Source organism: Triturus cristatus, chromosome 3_2 (genome assembly GCF_964204655.1).
Source record: "Triturus cristatus chromosome 3_2, aTriCri1.1, whole genome shotgun sequence".
Classification (NCBI taxonomy): Eukaryota; Metazoa; Chordata; class Amphibia; order Caudata; family Salamandridae; genus Triturus; species Triturus cristatus.
The window spans coordinates 145,367,074-145,393,772 of record NC_140584.1 but is presented as its reverse complement, the minus strand read 5'-3'; the positions used below and the strand labels follow the sequence as shown (position 1 = coordinate 145,393,772).

Here is a 26,699-nt window from a genome sequence, read left to right as displayed (position 1 = left end):
AACTAATCGTTTACTACAATTCCCATAACACCTGGGAGGCGCGCGCCGGTGACGTCAGCTTAACAACGCGCATCACTTTGAGACACACATTTAAACGCGGTGAATCGGCGCGCCGGTACCTTCCCATCCTGCTCGGCTTCGAACGAGGTACCGACGGACAGGTTAGCAATTTTAGAATTATGAAGTAAGATTTCGTTTCCCTGATATATCAGCGCGATATGCGTGTGGCATTGATGTGTTCTCTCCTAGATTTTCGAACCCTGTACTTTTATACATTTCTGTATGGGTCTAGCTAAAGGGTTCCTATTCTGAATACCTAACCATAGTGCTAAAATGTTTCTCTTAGATTTTTCACTATTGATGGGCTTGTCACTCAGCGCCATCTTGTTCAGCACATAGATTTGCTCTCTCTCCACGTTTAGTACATAGATGAAAGGATGAGTCCTTGGGGCTGGCGATAGTATCTTCTATCTGTTTGGCTTCATTGTAGCATGTTTGTGAACACGAGCTATGGTGAGAACTGTCGAATTTATCATCCACAAGTAACCTTTGGAGAGCGAGAGATTTCAGTAATGTTCTGTCAGTCTGAATATTCCTAGATAATATCTCCATATTGCAAGCAGGTTACTTCTAGAGGAGCCACATTAAAACAATTACTCGTCCTGATTTTCTAAACACGTCGTTATTTCAGACACATGAGAAAATCTTAAACAGCTTGACTGTTATAGAGATGACTATACATACTGACAAGCCATGATTTTGAAATGTGTGTTATGTTTTTATTGAAGACTTGGGGGTTGGTAACTACAAGAGTATGCAACACCCTTTTGTCTCTACACAGAGCGGGGCCTCATTTCTCTGAGCGGATGCCAGGTGAGGTGAGGAGAGCTCCCGTACATTGACGGGTAAGGGAATACTGATTTTACAGATGATTGGCACATTGCTATTGCCCTAAACAGTCACAATAACATATATGGTTGTGAATGATAAAGCAAGTTATGAACATCATCATGATTATCATTTTTATTGTTCATTCATTTTCAGGATTTGGGTGAATGCTCCAGAAAATTATGAGTCTTTTGAAAATCCCAAGCTAAAGTAGGTTGTATATTTCATATCACTGGTTGGGTTTATTTAATTTTTGAATCACACTAAGATTGATACAGCAGTAGCAGAAGTTATTGAAGGTCCTGATGAAAGCCTGATTGTCACCTAATCTTTAGGCTGAAACATGTAGACCCCCTTTTTGGACTTTAGCAGTTATTTTTTAAAACTACTTCTACACTGGTTTTTAACCTCACCACCTGGACAGTAATTATTAAATTGTTGTCTCTGTCCCGGTAGATGATTTTAATATTTGCACTCACTATTCACTTGCAGTGCTTCCATTACCACTACCTAGATAGAAGATAGCAACATCAAGGATTCACGGTATGACATCAATACTTGAGCAGCACTGTATCTCAAACGAGACAAAGAAGGTATAGTTGCTCATATATGATGCAGCCCTGACATGTTGGAGGGTTCTGCATGGTTCAAAGAATCCCAAATGATGATGATTGCTACTTTGGTGGCTGATGGGATTTATTTAATATGATGATGTTCACTTCCTTTTTTTGAGTACTTAATTAATCCTTTTTGTGCTCATCACCATTTAGACCCTAGGTTGCTACATTGTTGTTTCATATTAGGTATTAAGGGATTAGAAACCTGTGGGTCTTTAAATATTCTTCCCTTGGACCCCCTTTTTGAAAAATTTGGTTATTCACTCCTGCGACGTCACCAGCTGCTCTGGCGCCGACAGGTTCGGATCCAGGTTCGGAGGATGTGGTGCTGTCGGGTTGCAGCCGTTCGGGGTTCCCTCCTTTGGACCACAGCGCCACTGCCTTGCCGCAAACCCCGCAGGGGTCCCTTTGATGTCGCGGGAGGTTGCTGGGGCTCGGGGCGTGTCCTCGAGTCCCCCTTGGTCCTCTGGGCAGGTGGCTGCCTTGTCTGAGGCAGTGGTGACACTGCTCAGGCGCCGGCGGCTGCTGGCCTTGGTGGCACCGCAGGGGCTGGCTAGGGGTCTGGGCATTACCCCGGGCCCCTCTCATCACTCCACACAGGCGGCTGCCTCATCGGAGGTCGAGTCGACGCCTTTCCGGCGCCGTTCCTTAGCTGCCCCAGCTCCGACCCCGCCTCGGTCTCCTGCACCGCGCATTGTGGCGGAGGTCGTTCTGGCATCCCCTTCGGTGCTGGTCAACATTGACCTGATGCCGGTGGCGGATTCTACGGCGCCGGGCCGACGTCGGGTCGTTGATTTGTCTTCGGACGCCCCCTCCTCTCCAGAGGTTCAGCGGTTGTTTTGTGTTCATCTTCTCCGGAAAGGGGTCGTTACGTCGTGGCCTTTCCCCCCGATGTCCTCTAAGGACGGCTCTTCGCCGTCGCAACGCCCGTAGTCTGCGCCGGAGGCGCCTCAGGTTCCCTATTCATCGTCCCACCCTCCCCCGTTTCGGGCTTGCCCTTTCCTTCCAGTGGTTGGGCTGGGGGACGGCCGCCTTAGCTTGCAGCCGTAGCCCACGGACTAACTGCTTTCTCCGCCGCGGGGCCCTAGGGAGGTGAGTGATGACTTTGCTCGGGCTGTTTCCACGGCTGCGGGGATCCTGCTCATGGGCAATCCAGCTGCCCGTTTCCGCACGGATCATCTTCTGGAGGTCCTCCATCAGGGTTCTGGTGGTCTGGAGCTGCTTCTTCCTTCGAGGCTTCGCTCCACACTTCTTTTTTGGGGGCTTAGGGGCGACCCGCCACGGGGGACCTGGTGCCCCAGCAACTTCTGCACCGCCACCGTCCTGCGCCGTATGATCCTGTCTGTCTTTCCCTCCACCCCTCCACCAGGGGCCCTCTTTTACAGACTGCCTTTCCCTCCCTGCCATCGATGTTGTCTCCCCCGTCATGTGAGGCCCGCTGGTTGGATTCCTGGGGGCCCAATATCTTCGCCTCCACCAGTGCGGCTTTGCGGGCTCTTAACACTCTGTGTATTGGCTAGGGCCAGTTACTTGTGGGATTCGGCGGAGTCCCTTATGTCTACCACTTCTCAGGAGGGTGCCTGTGTTGATCTGAGGCACCATGTGTTGGATGGCTGGGAGCTGGTGGCGTTTATTTTTCGCTCGGCTCTGGACATTTCGGAGGTGCTTGGTCGTACCATGGCTTCTTCAGTGGCCCTTCGTCGGCATGCCTGGCTACGGGATAGTGTGTTCCCCAGAGAACGTTAGGGAACGGCTGGTGGACCTTCCCTTTGATGGTACTCTTTTGTTCCACCGCCCTGCGGATTCTGCCATTCAGAGGTTTCTTGCGGGGCTTCGTCCTCCTCCTCCTCCTCCTCCTCCTCCTCCTCCTCCTCCCCTTCAGTGACCTGTGAGTCGGTCTGTGTTTCTGGGGGTGTTCTTCCGTTGCTTTCCTGGGGCCTTGTTGCGAGTAGCCCCGGTTGTCTGTTTAGTGTGGTTGATGTGCCTTCAGGTCCTTTTGTTAGGACTTTGGTGCTGTTGGCTGCTGGTCCGGCCCTGGTTTGACTTGTGGTTTTGGCTGTTTTTGAAGCCCTGTAGGCCCTGAGATTAGGCCTTCTGTGTATTCTTTATTGGCTGTTTTTCTGTTTGTCCTCTGCTGCGGAACTTTTTTCCTAAGAGGGTTCCCATGTTCTGGGACGTAACATGCCCTATGTGGGGTACTGGTAGCTATTATATAGCTCTATCCTGTGCTGGGGAGGTGTGGTCGTCCTTCGGGCTTCTGCTCTCCATAGCGTCACGGTATGTCGCAGGTGCGATGTTCTTGCTGATGGTTTTGGAATGGCTTGCGTGGCGCCCCGGTCCGTCCTTCTCCTAGATCGCTGTGTCACTAGCCTAGTCCGGCTCACTGTTTGCGGCATTGTGTTGTAGCGGTTTTGCCTTTCTGTCCGCCTTGGTCCTCTGTCTGGTGTTCCAGGGTGGACTTGTTTCCCTAGTTTTTGTGTTCTGGTGGACGGCTTGGTCCGTCCCCCTCCCCCTCTCTCTCTCTTTCTTATGCCTGGTTCCACTTCATTCGAGGGTCAGTGTGTGCCGGCCCCTCCCTTGGGGCGTGTCCGGCCCTTCTTGGCCCTTCCTGGCCTCTGCCTTTGGATGGTGCCTAGCTTGTCCTGGGTGCACCGTTCCATGGTGTTGTCTGCTGCTGGCGGTGTATGCCAGAGCTGGCCTCTTTTTCTGCTACACCGTTGTGGCCTTTGATGCATTCTCTTGTGCTCTTCTTCTTCTGTCTGCACTTTTGGCGGTGGTCCTTGTGTTCCTTGAGGCTTTTAGGGCGCTGTCTGCCCCTGCGGGGTGTTGGGCGGTTCTCCCTTGGTTGGGCTTAGGATTTCATGGCCTTTTCCTTCTTGTCCATGTGACATGTCGCCTGCTGGGGCCCTGTGTCTCTCCTGGTGGGGAGGCTCTCTCGCAGGCCCTCCTCCCTTCTGGGTATGGCTAGGTTATCTATTCTACGTTAAGGAATCTGCAGCTAGTAGTCTCTATCAGATGTACAAGTTACTTACCTTCGGTAACGATGTATATGGTAGAGACGATTCTAGTCGCAGATTCCTTCACGACCCGCCCTTCCTCCCCGTTCTGCGTGGACCCTCTGCTTGGGTTTCTGCAGTCGCCTCCCTCTGGGTGACTTGTCCTCTGTGGGTGCCCTCTTCGTTTTCTTCCGATCAGGCATCCCTCCAGCTGGTTTCTCTCCAGCGTGTGGGCCTACTTCTGCTCTTTCCCTCTGTTGTCGGAGTATCTGATTCCCACCGGTCTTCTTCGCTGGAAGTTCTTTTACCTGTTCTTTGACTTCCTACTCTTTTCAGAGGTTATGGCTCTCCTTGGCCCTGTAGTCTGCTGATGGATTCCCTGTCCTTTGACCTCCTGCTCCTTTCAGGAGGTATGGCAATCCTTGGCGGTGTGGTCTGGGGATGGATTGCTGTTGCTCCTCTGTTCCGGGCTTGTGGCCCTTCCCCTTGTGGTTGTGGTTGCAGGCTCTCTCTCTCTCTCTCTCTCTCTCTCTCTCTTTCTCTTTCTGTCACAGTGCTTTCACAGGCTTGTGTCTCCGGGAGGGCTCTTGCCTTGGCTTGCAAGGTGGTTCCACGGAGCGGTGCTTACGCTTTTCTGGCTATGGCTTCGCTGCTCTGGCCTTCTGGTGCTTTACTGCCACCTGGTGCTTTCGCCTTGGCTTGCACAGTTGTTCCTCAGAGGGATGCTCTGCTCTTTTCCTGCTCTGGCCTCCTGTTGTCGCCTTCTGGTGCCTTAGTGCCACCTGGCTGTTTCTCACCTTTTGTCTCTCTCAATTTTGTTTCTCTGGTTTTTTGCACACTGTTCCCATGCTCTCCTCAGTTTTGTTGTGATGGCTCCGCGTTGTGGCACGGAAAAGTTCTCCGAAGCAAACTGACGTTAGTGCGCCGGGGTAGGGCTTATGTGACCTCGCTGACATCACGCCCGCGGAGGACATTGGGGCGGAGTCACGTGGTACCGCCCCCCGGTGCGCAGAGATGCTGGGCAAGAAAGTTTTCCGGGTCCAGTCTCACGCCTGGGGATAATTCTACGTTAAGGAATCTGCGGCTAGAATCGTCTCTACCAGATACATAGTTACTGAAGCTAAGTAACTTGTACATCCATTCCAATCAACTGTAATCCAATCCACTCTAATCCTCTCCAATCCACTACACTTCAATCCACTCTGTTGTATTCCAAGCCACTCCTATAATCAGCTCTAATCCACTTTAATTCACTCCACCCTACTCTAATCCACTCCACTCCACTCTAATCCACTCCACTCTAATCCACTCCACTCTAGTCTAATCCATTCCACTCTTATACATTCCACTCACATCCACTCCATTCTAATCCACTCCACTCTAAACCACTCCACTCTAAACCACTCCTCTAATTTCCCCTAATTCACTATAATCTACTCTAATCAACTCCACTCCAATGTACTCTAATTTACTCCTCTGGAATCAACCCCTCTCTAATGCACTCCGTTCTAATCTAAATCACTCTAACCCAGTCAGTCCACTCCACTCTAGTCACACCACTCTACTTTCATCCTCTCTAATGCAGTCCACTCTAATCCACCCAATCTACTCTAGCCCCTTCAAGTAATTGAAATCCACTCTAATCCTCTCATCTCCAATCCAATGTAAAATTAGATAATTGTATTAAGAAGAGCATTTCCTAAGAGCTTAAAGCAAGCTGCAAGTGTAAAAGCAGTCCGTTAGACAATAATAGGTAATTTTTTTAAAACCTATTTAATTGAACAGGAATTCAAATGATTTGATTGTTCTGTGAAACAAAAAAAACATCTTTGACAGTTCATGTGCTAGCAGCTGTAAAAAACAAATGGTTGAAGATAATTTTTCTGAATTTCGAGTAAAGAATGGCAAATGCAAATAATATGTTCCAGAGTTTAATTTGTCAAATTAGAGAGGTGACAAGTTGGTGTCTTTTCCTATTATCGATTCAATGGCTCTCTGTTATGTTATGTAAGAGAGATTTATAGAGTGCACGTACACCATAAGGTTTCATGACGCTAAATGACAAGACAGAACATTACAGAAGGACGTGCTGTATCTAAAGAAGGCACTAGTTGTGTGCTTGTTGAAATAGGTAGTGTCTGTATAAACGTTGTATAATTTGGAGCAATCCATACACTGATATGAAGTGAGTTCCAGGTCTAAGGGGCAATGGCTCCTCCTCTATCAATATTAGAAAATGTTTTAGTGACTTTGTGGTTTCCGCACATTTGTTCTTTGTTCCAAAAGTGCTCGTCCTACATTAATTGTGTGTCAAAAGTAACTCCTCGATAAGAGTCAACTTTTTCAAAATTTGAATAGTTTATCATTCATTTAAAATCGTTTGGAAATTCCGGCAAAATGTATTACTTGGTTTTAGTGAGATTTAACGCGAAACCATTATTCCTATTGTACTGATCAAGATAATTAAGTTAATATTGAAAGTTCTGTGTGTTTTGGAAATGAAAATGTGGTCATTGGCATAGGCGTAATAAATTATTTTTTTGTTGTCCTAATTTCTATGGAAAACCCGGTCAGGAATCCAGATAGTTTGGAAGGTCATCTATATACATGGGAAAATTGAAATGAATTCGCATACACATCTTTAAGACCATTCTCTGTTGTATTACAGGGAGTTATACCAAGACCTTTGGTTATTTTCAGTTGTACTCAAATTTCTTTATGTAGGTCTATTAAAAAATTTAACAAGGTGTTGTCAACCCCCCAGGTCATTCATTTCTTCCAAAGCCTGTTTCTATCAATTTTATCAAATATTGTTGGATAGTTTATGAAACACAGCTTATTCTCCTTGCTTATTCTGATGGTACAGAGTTCTAATGCCAGTATGTTACAGAGTGAAGAGCAAGCAGGTCAGAACCCCATTTTTTTCAATGTTATTATATTTTTACTTTTTTGTAATCTGTGACATCATGTATGCATTAATGATCAATGGATTGGGAAAGTTATGCTTCCTCACTTGTGATAACTGGTGCATTTCAGTAGTTTTTAGATTTTGGAATCGACCATAATGCACTTTTAACCCGTAGATGTTAGTGGACCAAAGAGCCTGAACTCTGCTTTAAAAAATATTATAAATATATTTTTGATCTTGTTGTGATATAGTTTGCCTCTTGCCCAGAGGACTGAAAGGACACCGCCTGAGCTCTGGGTGCAAGGCTTGGCCTGTAGCATACTCTGCATTGAATACCCTGACCCCTTGAAGTGCCCTGCTGGTGGTCTTTCTTTACTAAGACCATAGAAGGTAGGGCACAAGACTACGGATAAATGGCGTGGTCTTCTCTGATACACTTTGACAAATTAACCTCTGGCCTGTCATAATGCAGGACCTGGCCTTGTTAAACTCTGTGCCCTATCCCCAACCCTAAAAACACAAAGCCTTGGCATGGCCTATGATACTGCCAAGTACCCTCTTGATGCATGATTTGCTCTCTAACAACAGACTGCATTCTGTTGTCTTGCCTCCAGAGGCATGAAACCTTGACATTTCGTCCTGATTTTTTACCCATAAATGCAAAATGAAAATGTATTTCTATTTTTTTTTTCCAGAAAAGTAAAACCTGGAAAGTAAGGGGCACATTTGTTTTTCAAACTGCTCTCCAGTCCGCTATGGCAGTCCCAGGCAGGAAAATCTAGTAATGATGACCATGCCCTACAAAGGACATGGTGACCACTACTGTGACCTGGTGGCCTAGTGGCAGAGAGGTCACAAGGTCAAGGGCTTCCTTCTGCTGGTGGAGCCAATTGAGACTGCTCCAGCAGAAGGCCTGTGCTTCCCTTGACTCTAAATGAACCAGAAAATCTCAGCTGAGAGTGTGAGAGGGTGGGGGGGAGGGAGGGGTTAGAAGTTCTGCCAAACTCAAAATAGTGCCCAGCATCTTTGAAGAAATTCTACATGCTGGCAGTCGTCACTGGCAAAACAATAGCTATAAAGATTGACAAGGCAATAATTAAAATATTAGGATTGACATTTGTGGTTTGGAAAGTTCAAGCATGCTTGCAAAGTTGAACGAATGTTTCAAACTTTGCACATCAGGAGCGTAGCAAATTATGCAATGTTTCAGAACTCCAGACAATTTTGTGAGACAATGCTTGTGAGAGAATTCTTGCACAGTTTTTTTTGTTGTTATTCTCAGGCAAACATTTTTAGTGAGAAAGATTTCTTGGGTCAATTTTTCAGAATGATGCAGCTGTTCCACAGCTCAGAAACACTTGCGTTTTATGAAGTACTTCATAAAGTTCACAGATTAAAAAACAAAATCTCAAATTTAGCAGTTAAACAAATGTGGAAATATAGCTGCCGCAGCTTAATTTTTCACGAATCAAAACATTAAATACATCAATTAAAAGAAGTAGCTTAAAGCACTGATGACAAGAAAAAAATCATGACTACAAAAAGTAATAAAAACAAGTGATTATCATGAAACCGGGAGCCCTATTTATATGACAGTAGGTGTCGATACAATTCAGCTCCCCTTTGGAAAAGACACTAGTTTTGCGATCCTCCATTCCACCAGAAGCTGTCTGTCTAGTGGTGGAATACCCCCTTTAATGGGTAGTTTCTCTGTTAACACCTGTTGTATTGTATTTCCGACCCTCTAGGGCAGAGGGGTGCGACTGTGGGCTCGTAGGTGAGGATCCATGCTAGACTTACAGAATAACCAATGACTATAGAATTGATTTCCATTTTGATGCATTGTGGGTACATTTATTTTACAAGGATATCCTGAACATCTGGCATGGACCTGGTCCTCATAAACCTACATTTGACAACTCTGTCCAATTGCATTATTGTCTCCAATTTGGGGCAAATGGGAAGTCCTTTAGGTATGGCCTTAAGTTTAAAGGAATCATTTAATGACCATGCAGAAAGGGAATTATTATTTGAGTATTTTCCGAATGAATATTGATGATGTAGATAACAATCAAGATAGTACATCATAACAGCATTTAATAGCCAAGACTACATTTTTTGATGTATTGTCTTTCTTTCATCATCATGGATAAACTTGAATGACAAGCTTCTCTTGAAGACATTTTGGACACTCGTGCTCATTAACCCTGCATACCTTTGAGCATTGGCTGTGGGGACACCACCCCTAAACATGTTTGTTGATTTTGTAAAATAAAAATTCATATGTTACATTGCTTTGCACTACATTACCTGATAATACACATGTGGTTTATTTTCACCATTCATTGTTCATTTGTGCTGTGACAATGATGATGACTTTGTGATTTCAATATTAAATACTTACAATGCGTAGGGTTCTCGATTTCGCATGCAGCTTTTCAAGAATGTTATGTTTCAACTTGAGAATGTTTTCCAAATATTCCCTCACTGAACTTACTTTGAGGCAGTAACTGCTAATAAATAGACTAAGGCACTTGTGCTCATTGCATTTGGGCTATCTGTTTTTAACAGAAAAGTCATCCTGGCAGCGACTTACCACACTTTAACATATTTGGCAATTTTTTTAAATTGAGCATCCGCATCACTTCATATTTTGTTATTGCATAGTCCTCTGTCTGATATGCATAAACAATGCGTTGCCTACTTCTTGTCCAATCAGAATGCGTTGATGACGATGACTGTAGTAATCAAATTATACATTCATATTGTGAATAGGTATTTTTATTCCTCCACCAGCTTTTAAGAATTATTCAGTTTGACTTGAATACTATCCTGAATGATGGTAGTTTTGTAGATTATTTTTTTTTGTAAACCCCAAACTCATATATTTTTAAAGGTATAAATAAACCAGTTACACAACCAGTTTCAAAACAATTAGGCATTTGCAAAATTTGTAAGTTAAGGAATCGCAGATGTTAAGATTGGTGGATTGTACTATACGCCTTGAAGTATGTCACACATTGCCCATTGTTTGGTTCATTGCAGGCACAGGGTATATCCACTTTAATATACAGACTCAATGTTCAACGCAGTAGCAGCTCTGGTATGTGATAGATCACAATAGGAAATATTTTGAAGAGTCAGCTAAATTATAGGCACTATTTTGATCTGCATATGATGTGCATTGTGTCAATTACTTTTTCAGAACCCAAAAAACAAGCATCTAGGGGTGGAGATTGTCGGGCCAAAGTTCAATGTGAGTTAACTGATCTTTGGATAGTGCTTTAGTTGTAAAAGGGTGGACCCCAAAAGTTTGCTCAGAAGCCCCAGCTGGTGCAATCGAATGTGGTGACGAATACTAAGGCTGTGTAGTCATCATACCACCTCATCCCTTTTTCATCCACCACCAGTCACCCTGCTACTTAATCTCTCTTTTTCACGCTCTTTTTCATCCCTGGTTTCTTTGTCATTGTTTCCTGCCTTTCTCGTTCTTTTCTTTCCCCTTTAAAAAAAAATGTTTTTCTCTCTCTTGCTGAAAGTCTTGTAAGCAAAAATAAGTGCCGGTCCAGAGGCATAATTGGCAGTGGCCCCTGACAACAAACACAGACTCAAATTAAGCAATGGGTTTGAGTAGTATAATGTGAGTTGTCTGAGAGGCACTAGCGTTAGGAGCAGCAGCATTGGTGAAGGACTATGCAGGCAAATCTTAGATTTAAGAGCGAAATATAATTTTATTGGATGTGGCCGACACATGTAGGAACTGTTTGTGTAGAACGGGTATTTCATTGTTCATGTGCCTGTGATATCTAATTTCCAAACTTCATTTTAGTTTAGAAGAGTTAAATGAACAAATGTAGGTTTTAATTAGTAACCTTGGTTATGAGGGCACTCACTCGTAAGTGGGAAGTAATAGTCTTACATGAAGCAGATGTACAAGTACACATGGAGTACAGAGCCACACAAGTAGGACTCCAGTTCTTTGAATCATACCCGATTCATTGATTAACAACACTTAAAACAGTAATCTTCATACTGAAATATACTGTAATAAGGCAATGCACCCTAGCATGTAATTCTGTATTTTATTGTGCTAGCATTCAAAATAATCTCATATCACCATCAATTAGGCCTTATAGTTGATAAGAATGTAAAAATTACATTAGTATGGCAATCTTCTTGACAGGTGCGTGACTTTCGATCCACACAATTTTCAAACAGGTATCTGACGCACCTCTGAGTCAGACGGGTAGAAAAATGCCAGAGTGGATGGCAGCATCTCTGTTGTCTTACATCATCGCACATGCCCAAATTAAAGCCAGAAAAGGGCATCATGGGATTTGTAATACAGAATTCATCTTTGAGTATTGCCCATTGATTACAACCAATCAAGGCACTGAACCTTTGCGTTGAAGGATCAGAGATTGTAAGCTCACTGTCAGCTCATTCTACATTGATTATGGTTTCTGGTGAAGTCGGCAACTCCCCACTTCAAATTGGGCTGGACCTTCTCCATCTTTAGGTCACGTCATGGTGGTCCTAGTTCAATTTCATATACAAGGCTCGCTGTTGGATTTAAGTAGCAAAGAGCTCTACTCCATTTACACATCTGCTTACAACCAGCAGGTCAGAGGGCCATGTGACCCAATGTCCACAATGCTTTGCGGAAGGAGGCCTACAGTAATAATCCACCCTTTTATGTTTAGTCCTGAGGTTCATTGGAAGGCATAGATGCATCTGACGATGGGGTTGAATCCTGTCTTCCACAGCCATGGTAACCGTATGATCTTTCTTTAGCTAGTCCCTCTCCAAGACAGCTTTCTTGTTCCTTGGTTGCTTCTATGAAACAGAAGGCGCACCTTGCACATCCACCATCTTGGGCTGTGCTCTTCATTCCTCACTTAATTGTTCTGTGGAAAAGGCGAAGAAACATAACCCATTAGCGAGTTAATTGAATCTTAATATCCAGAAGGGCACAAACGGACTTAAGACATGGCTAAATGAAATTCTTTAGATTGCTACATGTTCAGCTTATATTGATTTTGTTCTTTTACCAAAAAAACACAAAAGTATTTAATTTGAGCTGCCCAAAAACATTTTCAAGAAGTTTACAAAAGGGAGCACGGCTCTACATTTCAACCAGCTGACAGTCACTGCAAATCGGTGGGATTCTTATGTTGGCAGAGAACCACTTAGCCACTGGTGTTTGTTGATGTTTAATTTAGATTACATTTTATTTATATTTTTTGAATTAGAGGCAACCTCTATATAACGGACAGCTAAACAAGATGAAATAATGGCAGATAAATACAACAATAAAAATTTAATAGAAGTACTTTCAACAGACCGGAGAGTCCATTAATTACTCCAGGTCATCAACTCTTATGCGCTGTTAGCTCATCCTATTACATGATAGCTATTATGCCTCTCCTAAATCTTAAAGCATATTGTAAACGTACTTTAATACTTAGTCAATAAAAAACACGCCCCATTAAGCAATCACACATGCAGTGCTGTGTAGCCCAATTGCCCTTCCTCTCAGATGCCAGAAAGGTTGATATTTTAGCTTGGTGTAAGGACGAAAAAACACAAAGTTCATCTCTGTATCTAGAGATTTGCCATCTCAAATGCCAAAATAATGTTGATTTACAGACGATGTAAGGAACCACTTAATGGCAGCCAATTAACCTTCTAGAATGAATTTGTTTTTAACCACGTTCAAGGAGTTTTCTGGTTTAATCATCATTTCTGTGGGTTGTTTTGGGCTTGATTTACAAGAGTGTTTTCTTGTGAACAAAATTATGTGTGAAGCACAAAGTACACTTCTGATGTTTGAAAACTGAATATGCCTCTGTGTTTTCCTGACAAGAACACACCGTTCTGCTTTGTTATTGTCTCAATGAACCACGCCTACACTGAGATGTCTTAAACAGGGAGGACCTATAATTTGCAGTGCATTTAAAATTCTTAATACAACAGCTGTTGATATATTTCTCATTACTGGGATCCCTGATTTTAAACCTTTTTCGAAGCAGACTTCAATAGATTGAACACATAATTCCACAGACCACTCCCCTAATAACACATTAGTTTAAAATGATTGAGGATGAACCTTCATTGCTATATAATTTACACCTTATTTTATATTCTAAGCAGGTATTCAAATTTCATGAGATCTTTCCCTGAAAGAACCGTGCTACTGTTTAATATCTGTAGATGTAAGCAGTGGCTTGAACAACTGAATACTGTGTGATCCAAGCTAGCTTCCAATCGAATCCCACTTGCAGCTGTAGCTATGCTGTGACCCTTTCTGATTTGCAGCTATCAAATGTCAATGAAATGAGTATCTGCTTTTCTTTAAGAACTGTGGCCCACAGATACTATGGGACACAGCAAACCACCTCTTCACTTAAAAAGGAGCAGGCACAGCTTTGTAGCCCCAGGGATGGCTGACAAACAAGGTGGCACCGTCTTAGTTTCCCATCATCCAAGGTTTTCAAAACATTATTGGTTTTGACAATCTTCAAAGGTTGATTAGATTTTTGACAGTTTTGTTTTTTAACATTCCTTCTTTGAATTATCTATGTTCTTTGTGACGCTGTGCACCCTGAATACCGAAGCCAGAATATCAATAGCACAGAATATTGAGGACAAAACTTCTGAACAAAAATATCGACAGGAACAGACTTTCTATATCTAACTCCACATTTATGTACCTTAGCAATATATGTATATTTTCGAGGTACGTAAATGCAGAGTTAGGAATAATAAATCCGTTCTTCCATATATGCACTTACCTTTCAATATTCTGTCCATGATATTCTTGTAGGTCGCTGATCAATGTGTCCATATACAGGAGCACAAACCTTTATGACTCTTCTCTAGTTTTCACTTCCTCTGGTACTGCATAAACAAATACAATATCTTTGATAGAAACTTGATTGGCTTAGAGATATTATTTCCTGGATTGGGTGGTTGTCCTCATCCAACTAGACATTGGGAGTAAGATCCAGCCACATGAGTATCAAGAAAGGTGAAGAGGTATGGGGGGGGTCACTGACGACAAGTAGAAGTTTACCTTCACAGTGAAATTTAGAGGACACTTTTGTCAGTTGCATTAAAATTATTCCACTACCTACCTTGCACGTTTGTCTTTCAAAGGGGAGTATTTTGTTTCTTTGCACCTCATCGGACTTACTTATGCAAACCCTGATCACAGAACTTTGGTTCAGATGTACGAACGTATTTAACAGTTGCAAACCCTACGATTCAGTAAATCGCAGAGTTTGAGACCAGTAAATGTGTTTTTGAATGTACTAAACCCATTTAGTAATTTGTAACAGATTTGCAGGAAACCATACCGAATTGGTATTTGGAAGGGGCATTTTAAGAGCATCCCTTTGAAATACTGATTCCTTCAGATATGTATCGATGTGTGAGAATGAAATCCGGCCACAAAAACATGAATATTTTACTGACACCTCAAAGGAGGTGGTAATCCATTTGCAAATGGGCAGTGATCCCCTTTCCCATTGTGAATGTTGCCCTAAAACATTTTTAAGAGTCCTATGGGACACTGCCAAATTATTTTACAAAAATTGGAAAGCATTTAATTTTTTTAAAACACATTTCGTTTCATTTAAGGCAACCAGGCTGCTTAAAAAACAGCTTTATTTCAAAATCCATCACAGACATTGTGGTCTGCTGATCCCAGAAGACCACCATCCCAGTGATGGTAGGGAATTTTAATGAGTTGCAATTTGCGACCTACCTCAAGAATTTTTATGAGGTAGGTCAAATTGCGACCCACTACGATTCAGTATTTTGCTAACTGAGCTATTAGTACATATGTATATTTGCAACAAACCATGAGATTAAATAAACGTTGGTGCACAAATTGCAGCCACTTTTACTGAACCCAAAGTACATACATCTGGCCCCAAGTGAGGAAGAAGGCATTGCTCTTTGGGAGCACAGCTGCTTAAAAATCGATGGATTAATTGATAGGATGCTCAGGGATAACTGTATCCATTATTGTTTTTGGGTGGATTGAACATGACAAATCGAGGTATCCTTATTGAAAACAGCTTTACAACACAATCACATGTTAGGTCATTGCAAAAATGATTGTACCTCAATAATGTGATATATCCAGTCTAGAAATTCAGCCACCTTCGTGTAGACCCCAGGGTGATTGGGCTCTGCACACCCCGTTCCCCAGCTCACAATACCGACTAAACGCCACGTGTATTCATCCTGGCACACCAAGGGTCCTCCACTGTCACCCTGCAAAGAAGAAAACAATTGCCTCAAGTCATCATGGAAAATGCTGCTGGATTGGATACTTTATAAAGAAATCATTTAGAGCAAGAACATTAATAGCAGATACACTTTGTTAGTGGCTAACTACAACTAAATGATTAGCCTAGAAAGACTGAAATGAGGAACGAAGGCAAATCAGTTACTACTAAATCTATGAATGTTAGTAGGAAGGAAAAAATCTGGACACTCCAACAAACCTTCCTTGAATTTAACTGGATGAAAGACATTTGTTCCTGCAAATTAAGTCACGCTGGTTGAATTGTATAATTTTCCTACACCTCATAAATAAATGTCGGATGTGCAAAAATGTTGTTCCATTGTTGAAATTAGGCACACTTCACTAATCCGTGAAGTTGCAAAGTTATGTAGAAACTCGAAATTATGTTTTAGTGATTTTGCATGCAATAAAGCTTAAAACACACTGTTATCAATGCAGGTCCGCCTTAAACTCAAGTGTCCTGGCATCCAGAGATGTTGTAGATGTTCAGAGATCTAGCTGTTAACGAGTTGGTTGGATCGACCTTCTGGGATGCTCCGGAAGGGCACAGAATTGTAAATGGTGGACTGAGGACTGTCTATACGAAGATTCTGATTGACAAGCAAGTGTTTGGGGTTCAGGTGTCCGAGTTGGAGCCTCGTGTGATCACCAGGATCTCCGATTCCTCAAGCTCTTCTTGTCTTATGGAATTTCATAAATGGGTAGATATCTTGGATTTTGAGAATTTGGGGGCATCTTTGGCCGCCTTGATCATTGCCACTGGCCCTCAGGTGGGCAGGCCACCCCAGCAAAACAACACCAACATCTAAACAAATGCTTCCACAATCTGTGTGCACGACTCGCCACACAGCAACCCCATCTCCAGCTCTGACCATTATGAATAAGTGATTAACTGCTAAATCCTAATTCTCTCCAAGATGTTTACTGTTCTGTATTCTGAATATCATTACTTTATGCTTTTGCTTTTTGAGCATTCATGCCCAGGTCCTTGACCCTCCGTCCTTCCAATCTTTATGTCCTGAACTGGCGGATCTGATGGGTATTTCTCGGTAATCCACTAACCAACCTCTATTTAGTCCCTCCTTTTCAGATATCCAGCATGGGTGTCTTAGTAAAAGGTGGAGTGATGGAAGGTAGAGCACTCAAGGCTTGACCAGTTAAGGGGATCTCTGTGTGTTTTCTCTGTTTGGTGCTTTTAAGGGCTATAATGATCTTGGGCCACATCACCTACCAACTGGCCCCTTATATTATCCTTGCTATCTCCCCGATCGCACCCCTCTAACCTCTCAAAAAAAGGTTCTCTGATTGATGGTTACCACTATGCCCAATATACTATGATGCTTGTTTTTCACAAAGGACCAATGCCACAGAAGCCGGGTGGCTCAGAGTTGTTTTCAACTGTAATGTGAATACAGAGACTACCAGCACGAACAAGTTCCAACAACATTTGCACGTCGCTAGGCGTGTATCTTTCACACTTGCAGGACACTGAGACTGGAATAAATTTGACACCACAAGGGTGTCATGACATTCATGACATATTGAAAAATGTGATAATGTAAGGTTGAAATGTTTTTGGTGATTTGTACTGATGACATCGTGGGCTGTACAGGAATGTATGCAGAATTATGGGGTCTCCAGCTCCCAGTGGGTAGAGAGCTATGATGTATTTGCCCTGCAGATAATGCTCCCACTAAATGCTTAATGTTGGTGCCATGTATTATACTTAATGTTTAAATAAGCACTAGAAAAAGTTTAACCGCAACAAAAAAATGGTTGCCCAACTGTGCTTCCAGTGATTGACTTACTGACACTTCGAGGGGATGCCATATAGTATACCTGTTTAAATGTGCTTCCTTGGTTGTTTAACTGTGCCTCCAGGAACTGGACTTTTGTCAAAAACCGGTGAATACTTATAGCATAGTCTCTGGCTACTTAAAAGTGATTGTGAAAATGGGCTTCTGTCACTCTTGGATGATTCCATATTGTATACTCTTTGGTTGCTTAACAATCTTAAAGAGGGAGTGCACATGCACAAATGGATCTATTTTCACACTTTCTGTGAAACTTCATGCTTCTGAGCATTGACTTCGCAGTACCATGTTTAGAGGTTATCTTCAAGCCTTCTGCACTTCACTCATCACCTCTAATATAGGTCAAACTACTACTAACAGGCTATGAACTACTGTGTACATTATGCTGTACATTACAATAAATGCAATATAAAGATACAGCAGCACAATCTTATTACACCTACAAGCCACCAAGTAAGAATGGGAGGCTGGAATGAGGGCAGCTAAAGGTTTATAATCCACCTTAGAGAGCTGCTTCTCTTCCTTCTAATAATTTACCTACATTTCTGCTGATCAACAAGCAACACTGGCTGATGGAAAAGACCCCTACCCCATGCTCCTTGAGAACCTCACTTAGTAGCAAACTGCAGCTACAAATAAGGAAAGATGAAAAATGACGAGGAATGTGAAAGGGAGGACAGGGTAAATATAGATTTTAGGATTAAGAAATCAACAAGGCTGCAGATGAGAACTAACATGTAAAAGTACTCCCCTTCAGGTTTAAATATGAGCAAATGTAGGTACAAATGGTCTTGCCCTTGATTGGTCTTCTCAAAGTACCTGATGCTCTCTTCCATCTGTCATATGCATACACGTTAATATATATTTTGTGACCAATGGGCAATGATGTATGACCCATAGCCTGCGAAAATGACCTGCGCTTTGGCTAAGCTATATGATTCCCACTCGTCAAGGTCACAAATTGCTGAAAGAACCTTCCTGATTAAGCACAGGACCTCAGCTTTATTCAGTTTTGCTAAGAGGACAACTTCTTATCCAATTAATCCTGCCATAGACATTTAAAAAGCTCAAGTCATAAGTGCTGCACTATATGGGGCAGAAGTAATGGGTTACTGTGATGTGGCAGTTATGGGTTGGGGAGAATAACTTTATTTGCTCATTATTGAACCCAGGGCAAGATACCCCACTCTTCCCCCTAATTAGATCTTGATTTAAAGTCTACTGCACAGTATGAAAATGTAGGGCCCATTTTGTATTGGCTTCACATTTAGAGTACTGATTCCTGATGACGCATGAAGATGTACTTAGTGACATTTTAAGCCGATCTAAGGCTCATAGAATTCCATGACTGAACCACGTCAAGAGGTGCTTCATTGAACTAAGGTTGAGAGAATATTGGAAGAATCCTTCCTCCATTTGTCTGGCTTTGGTCGTTATTGTAAAGGAGAGGTTTGGGTGTTGCTTCATGGAATGAAGTAAATCATTTGCCTCCCTTGGTATCTGAAAGCAAAAGACACACAATTGATGGACGGAATGCAGAACAAATCAAAACATTCACCCCCAGTCAAGAGATCTGGGTTAAATCCATCATTCTTTTGCTCACCATGCCACCCATGGCCATATGCAAATCAGTCTTGACCCTGTGCCTCATGGGAACAGTCCAGCCCGAACTGCCAAGCCAGGTCCTCCCTGGACCGGAAACAAGCATCCTAAGACCTGTTTCGGGGTTTCACCTCTCTTCAGCCAGGATAGCTTGATTCCAGTGGCACAGTGAGCCCAAGACCCACGTCTGGGCATACCTGGCGCACTTAGGCCGAGAAAGCAAAAGACACACAATTGATGGATGCAATGCAGAACAAATAAAAACATTCACCCCCAGTCAAGAGATCTGGGGTAAATCCATCATTCTTTTGCTCACCATGCCACCCCCGTTTAGACCTGGCCATATGCAAATCAGTCTTGACCCTGTGCCTCATGGGAACAGTCCAGCCCGAACTGCCAAGCCAGGTCCTCCCTGGACTGGAAACAAGCATCCTAAGACCGGTTACGGGGTTTCACCCCTCTTCAGACAGGATAGCTTGATTCCAGTGGCACAGTGAGCCCAGGACCCACGTCTGGGCATACCCGTCCTACTCGGGGTCACAAGTGCAAAAAGAACAATTGATGGACAGAATGTAGAAAAATGTCATACATTCTCCCCAGTACAGAGATCTGGGCCTAAATCCATCATTTTTTTGCTCACCACGCCATTCCAGTTTGGACAATAGAATGACTGTTGCTAAAACAGTGGTTTCAATGAAGAGAGGGAAGGCTGGAAGAGACCTCTGAAAAAGCCCCAACTGGAGATAGTGGACTATGTTCTGGACCTGCGTTCATGCATTTGCTGAGTACATGAAAAGAGCAAACCAGAATCTGAAGGCCAGCCAAGAGCTTTTTGAGCTCTGGTATGACCAAAAATCAGTACTGGTTGATTACCAACCAGGTCAGATGGTGTGGGTGTAAGAGCCTGTGGCTACCAGGGCCCTCCAGCACAAGTGAACCGGCCCTATCCCATTTTGGAAAAGAAAGGGGAAATCCACTACCTGGTGGACATGGGCCCCCTTAGAATCCTTCACAGGGTACTCCATTTAAAATTGCCTACAGCCACACCAAGACAGAGCTGACATGACTATGATTTTGGTCACCAATAGAGGTCAAGAGGAGAAAAGTGAGCCCCTCCCTGCCCTCCTGTCAAAAAACCCACAACACAGTTCAGTAGGGGGTGTTGTGTTATCAGACTCTCTTACAACCCAACAGCAATTTGATTGCAGGCAAGTCCTAAGCCAGTTTGCCTAGCTCTTTTCTTTGACCCCTGGACAAACAACATGGTGTGGACAATGGTGACAGCCTCCCTGTGAAGAACAACATATGCAGGCTGTCTGACCAAGTCAAACTTTGCATCAAGGCTGAAGTCAGCAAGATGCTAGAGCTAGGGGTCATTGAATCTTTGGACAGTCCCTGGGCTAGCCCAGTGGTACTGGTCCCCAAAGCTCACTCAAACAGGAAAATCAAGAAGATTAGGAGGGGAAAGAACACCAAATATGAGGTTCAGAAAAAAAACGAAAAAGGTGTTTTGGAAAAAGTGTGATTAATCTCAACATCAGAAATCTAAACCAAGAAGAAAAATGAATTCCCTTCTATCCTCCGAAATATTTTCCAAGCGAGGGAGTCAAGGAAAGCCTGAGCTTTAATACCTGATGTGAATATGCAGGTTTTAGAGTATTTTAGAACAATTAAGCAAGCAGATGCTAGCCCAGGGTTGATAAATGGGCTTGGGGGCTTATTTACAAGCCAATTTGTGCTACCGGTGCGTCACTTTTATTGACGCACCAGCAGTGCAATGGGCTTCCCCATATTTACAAGGTCATGTAAAGTCACGTTGTGTGACTTTTCATTGCCTTGTCAATATATTTCCCTTTCGTACAAAACTGCGTGAAAGGGGCATTCCGTGGGTGTTGATGTAGGTTTTCCCATGCAACATCCATTGAACTTGGCACATTCCCTGATTTACAACATTTTGTAAATCCAGGAATGCGTCAGAATCCTATGCCTCACCAGGGGTGGCATAAGGAGGCGCAACGAGGAGAAATACTTTTATTTCTCCTAGTTTTTTCCTCCTTCCTTGCGTGCTGCATTCTGCAAAATGCAAAATGCATAGAAAGAGGGAAATGCCTTTAATGATTGTATCTGAAAGAAACACGTTAGTTAGATTCCTCATCTTAGAATAGGTATCCCCTTTTTTCCGCGCCAGTAAGCGCAGATCCGGGAGAGCTACCCTTTTAGTCTTTTTTGACTAAGTTTTTTCATCCTTTTTGATCTTGTCTCGACTCCGGTGCCGGTAGGATGCCTGGTTTCAAAGCCTGTACTGACTGTAACCGCTTGATGTCGGTTACGGATCATCACCGCCGGTGCCTTTACTGTTTGGGCCTCGACCACGATGCGGAGTCGTGTTCGGACTGCAAGGCCCTGACCTCGAAGGCTAGACGGGAGCGGTCCCGTAAGCTCCTCGAGATTCGCCACTCGGCTCCGCGCCCCTCTCGATCCCGGTCCAGGAGGAGGTCCAAGGATCGGTCGTGGAGCCGCAGCCGACGTCATCATCGCTCGTCTGGCTCCAAGTCTTCGGGTAAGTCGAAGCACTCCAAGAAGTCCAAGAGGCGACACCGCTCTTCGGACTCCCCTCGCCGGTCGTGCGACTCAGCCGAGGGTCAGGGTGGTTCCACCCCCGCGGCTCCAGCGGAGCCGCAGGCGCCGCGCAAGTCCCCATACCCGCCGGTCCCTGGGACTGACGCGACGCCGGCGGAAGTCAGTGCCTTCCTCTCGGCCATGAGGAGCCTGGCTCCGCCGTCGACGCCCGCTGGCGCGCCTTCGGGCGCCGCGGACCCGACTGGGCAACCTTGCATGCCGGCGGCTCCGGCCCCGGCGCCGACGCAGCAGGTCGCCGAGGGACTCGCCGAGTCCCCGTCGACGCCGGTCGACCTCGTCACGCCTCTTCCGCCGGCGTCGACACCGGTTCCACCTCCGACGCCGGCTCCGCTCGGCGTCGAGCCCAGTTCAGCCCCGCTCCGGATCCGGCGCCGTTGCGGCGTCGATGGACGCCGCGTACGGCGCCGTTAGAGACACATTATGTCTACCGTCCTTCCTCCTGTTTACCAGGAATCGGATGACGGGGGCGAATGGGAGGGGTCCGAAGATCCTATGGCCGTTCAGGCTCAGCTGTCACAGGACTGGGCAGATGAACTGGGGGAGGCCAGTGGTCTGGATACCTCACCAGACACTGGATTCATCTCTCCTCTGACTGTGGCTTCGGAGGAGGGTGCTGCTTTCTCTGTGGTGCTGCGCAAGGCGGCCGCAGCCCTTGGGCTCGAGCTGCCTGCCGTGGCTGTGAGGACTAACGTCCTCACCGAGGTGCTTCAGTCCGCAGCAAGCTCCACTGAGCCTCTGCTGCAATTCAATGAGGCCCTCATTGACGTTCTGCAGGGCACCTGGTCCAAGCCCTCCACAGTTTCTCCTGTGGACAGGAACGTCGCCAGGCGCCACCGCCCTGCTCCGTGCGACCCCAGTTTTCTGTCCCAACACCCCACCCCCAAGAGCCTGGTTATCCAGGCTTCTACCTCCCAATCCTCCTTCCCGACTGCCCCGCCGGACCGGGATTCCAAGAGACTGGAACAGTTTGGCAAAAAGCTGTTCTCCTCCCTTAGTTTGGGTCTGCGGTCTTTAAACACCGCTTGTCTTTTGGACCGTTATTCCCACTCTCTGTGGGATACGGTGGAGGACGTGATGCCCCTGTGCTCGGAGGAGGCCCGAACACGACTTACCCAGGCTCTGGCCGATGGGAGGGATGCAGCACAACATGCAATCCGATGTGGGCTTGACACGACGGACTCGCTGGGTAGGGCGATTTCTACCACGGTGGCGCTTAGACGTCACGCCTAGCTGCGGTCCACGTCTTTTTCGGGGGATGTCCAGAGCACTCTCATGGACATGCCCTTTGATGGCACTCGCCACCGGGAGATGGTCCGTTTGTGCACAGCTCTTCCCTTCTTAGCACCCACGTATCCAACGAACAGTTAGTCGTCCACCTGGAACTGTTTTGTGCGGTCCAAATAAAAGGAGAGCGCACGTTTTGGGTCCAGACGGTGGAGCCTCTCTTCCTCTTTGGAAGGATGCGGAGGCGGAAAGAAGGTGGGCAAGGTGACAGATTGCCCAAGATGAAAAGGAGTCACCACCTTCGGTAGAAAAGAAGGACGAGGCCGAAGGACAACCTTGTCCGGATGAACAGACAGAAAAGGAGGCTTGGACGACAGAGCCTGGAGCTCACTCACCCGTCTAGCCGAGGTGATGGCTACCAGGAAAGCAGTCTTAAGCGTCAGAAGACGAAGAGGACAATTGTGAAGAGGCTCAAAGGGAGCGCACATCAGAAATGTGAGAACAAGATTCAAGTCCCACTGAGGCATTACGAAAGGAACAGGAGGGAACGTATGAGTAATGCCTTTAAGAAAGCGTTGAACCACAGGGGACTTGAAAAGAGAAGGCTGATCAGGAAGCCGTAAGAAGGCAGAGAGGGCAGCAAGATAACCTTTCAAGGTGCCCAGGGCAGAGCCCTGCCGGGCCAAAGAAAGAAGAAAAAGGAGAACCTCAGAAAAAGGGGCGGAAAGGGGATCCACAGCCTTTGCTGTGCACCATGCCACAAATTTGTTCCACCGGAAGGCGTATACCGTCTTTGTGGAGGGACGCCTGGCTGCCAGAATGATATCACAGACTTCAGGAGGCAAGTCAAATGGCATCAACTGCCGCCGCTCAATCTCCACGCATGGAGGTGGAGGCTGGACAGGTTCGGGTGGAGGACCGTCCCCTGCTGCTCGACAGAAGATCCTCCCGAAGGGGCAGACGTATCGGAGGATCGGTCAACATACTGAGTAGCTCGGGATAGCAGTACCTTCGTGCCCAATCCGGAGCCACCAAGATGACTTGGGCCCGGTCGTGCCTGATCTTTTTCAGCACTCTGGGCAGAAGTGGTATAGGCGGAAAGGCATACAACAGACCGCAACTCCACTCGTGACGAAAAGTGTCGCCGAGCGAGTGCCGCCTTGGAAATTCCAACGCGCAGAACTGCTGACATCGCGCGTTCTCTTCGGAGGCGAATAGATCTAACCAAGGCTCTCCCCACTGCTGAAAGAGACCTTGCGCCACTTCGGAGTTCAGACGCCATTCGTGATCCATCATGCACCGGCGGCTGAGTTCGTCTGCTCTGGCATTCAGAGAGCCCGCCAGATGTTGAACCACTAGGGTGACGCCCTGGTGTTCCAGCCACGTCCAGAGGCGCAGAGCCTCCTGACAAAGGGTCCACGACCCCACCCCGCCCTGTTTGTTGCAATACCACATGGCGGTGGTGTTGTCCGTGAACACCTGCACGACACTTCCCCTGACAGAGGGAAGGAAGGCTTTCAGTGCAAGTCGGATCGCTCTCAACTCCAACAGGTTGATGTGGAGGCGAGACTCCGCCGGAGACCAGAGGCCTCTGATCTCCGCCTCTCCCATATGGCCACCCCATCCCAGGAGGGACGCATCCGTCACTACGACATGCTCCGGTTGGGGAAGGGAGAGGCTCTTGCCCTTTACCCAATCGCGGTCCGTGAGCCACCACTGCAACTGCTGTGCGATGCCCTCCGAGATCAAGACATGGTCGGACAGGTTGCCGTGATGCTGGGCCCACTGAAACTTCAGGTCCCACTGCAGAGCCCGCATGCGCCACCTGGCGTGATGCACTAGTAGGATGCAGGAGGCCTTCAGCCCCAGAAGCCGCAACACTAACCTGACCGAAACCCAGCATAGAGGCCGAAAGATGGGAATCAGGGCCTGAATATCCCGGACCCGCTGTTCCGGCGGATAGACCCGGAACTGCGCCGAATCGAGAACCGCTCCGGTGAAGAGGAGCTTCTGAGAGGGACTCAGGTGTGACTTCGGCACGTTGATGGAAAACCCCAGCAAATGCAGGAGATCCGCCGTATTCTGGAGGTGGGAGATGACTGCCTGGGGCGAGCCTGCCTTCAACAACCAGTCGTCGAGATAGGGGGAAGACTGGAACCCCTGATCTGCGCAGATGAGCTGCGACCACCGCCATCACTTTCGTGAACACCCGAGGGGCACTGGTGAGGCCGAAGGGGAGCACGGTGAACTGAAAATGCTCCTGGCCCACCGTGAACCGCAGGTAACGCCGGTGGGCCGGCAGGACGGGGATGTGGAAATATGCGTCCTGCAAGTCCAACGCTACCATCCAGTCTCCAGGGTCTAGGGCAGCTAGAACCTGAGCCAAAGTCAACATCTTGAACGGTTCCTTCCGGAGGAAGGCATTGACGTTCCTGAGGTCCAAGATAGGGCGTAGGCCCGCTTTGCCCTTCTTGGGAACCAGAAAGTAGTGGGAATAACAACCACGACCTACTTCTGGGCTCGGAACGCGCTCGACGGCCTCTTTGGCCAAGAGGGCCGAAACTTCCTCTCGCAGAAGATTCAAATGATCCTCCGAGATACGGTGGTGCTGCGGTGGCATGGCTGGAGGGGTCGTCTCAAAGGGGAGGGAGTAGCCCCTTCGGACGATTTGCAGCACCCACCTGTCTGAAGTGATGGTACGCCAGTGGAGCAGGTGATGGCGAACTCTGCCGCCCACTGGCGAGGAATGGGCCGGAAAGCTCGGACTAGGAAGGCTTGGAGGCGGATGCTGCTGGGGTGGATGTGGGCTGACCAGGTCGGCCTCCAGAACCGCCTCGGCGGAAACCACGTCCGCGACCGCGAGCAGGTTGGGTCTGCGGCTGGTGGCTATGCGGACGTGAGGAAGCCCCCTTCCTTGGCCACGAAAGGGGCGAAAAGCGGAAGTTTGCGATCGCGGGGCCGAGAGGCCCAAGGACTTGGCCGTAGCCCAGGAGTCCTTAAAGCGATTCAGCGCACTGTCCGCTTTCTCACCAAAAAGGCGAGTGCCATCAAAGGGCATGTCCATTAGAGTGCTCTGGACACCCCCCGAAAAAGACGTGGACCGCAGCCAGGCGTGACGTCTAAGCGCCACGTGGTAGAAATCGCCCTACCCAGCGAGTCCGTCGTGTCAAGCCCACATCGGATTGCATGTCGTGCTGCATCCCTCCCATCGGCCAGAGCCTGGGTAAGTCGTGTTCGGGCCTCCTCCGAGCACAGGGGCAGCACGTCCTCCACCGTATCCCACATAGAGTGCGAATAACGGTCCAAAAGACAAGCGGTGTTTAAAGACCGCAGACCCAAACTAAGGGAGGAGAACAGCTTTTTGCCAAACTGTTCCAGTCTCTTGGAATCCCGGTCCGGCGGGGCGGTCGGGAAGGAGGATTGGGAGGTAGAAGCCTGGATAACCAGGCTCTCGGGGTGGAGTGTTGGGACAGAAAACTGGGGTCGCCCGGAGCAGGGCGGTGGCGCCTGGCGACGTTCCTGTCCACAGGAGAAACTGTGGAGGGCTTGGACCCGGTGCCCTGCAGAACGTCAATGAGGGCCTCATTGAATTGCAGCAGAGGCTCAGTGGAGCTTGCTGCAGACTGAAGCACCTCGGTGAGGACGTTAGTCCTCACAGCCACGGCAGGCAGCTCGAGCCCAAGGGCTGCGGCC

At 46.5% G+C, this 26,699-nt stretch overlaps 1 protein-coding gene across 2 annotated transcripts in view; it reads right to left on the bottom strand.

Moving 5' to 3' along the window:
* Positions 1-10,275: 10,275 nt before the first annotated feature.
* The window catches only part of TMPRSS5 (transmembrane serine protease 5), a 171,364-nt gene continuing 154,940 nt past the window's right edge, over positions 10,276-26,699 (bottom strand). The window contains exons 13-14 of one of the 2 annotated variants that reach the window (XM_085647359.1): positions 15,540-15,692; positions 10,276-12,316 (exon numbers count right to left, since the gene is read on the bottom strand). In XM_085647359.1, the coding sequence (XP_085503485.1) occupies positions 12,308-12,316; positions 15,540-15,692 (162 nt within the window). In that variant the 3' untranslated portion in view covers positions 10,276-12,307. The remainder of the gene's footprint in view (positions 12,317-15,539; positions 15,693-26,699) is intronic. The other variant, XM_085647360.1, reaches the window with a different exon arrangement.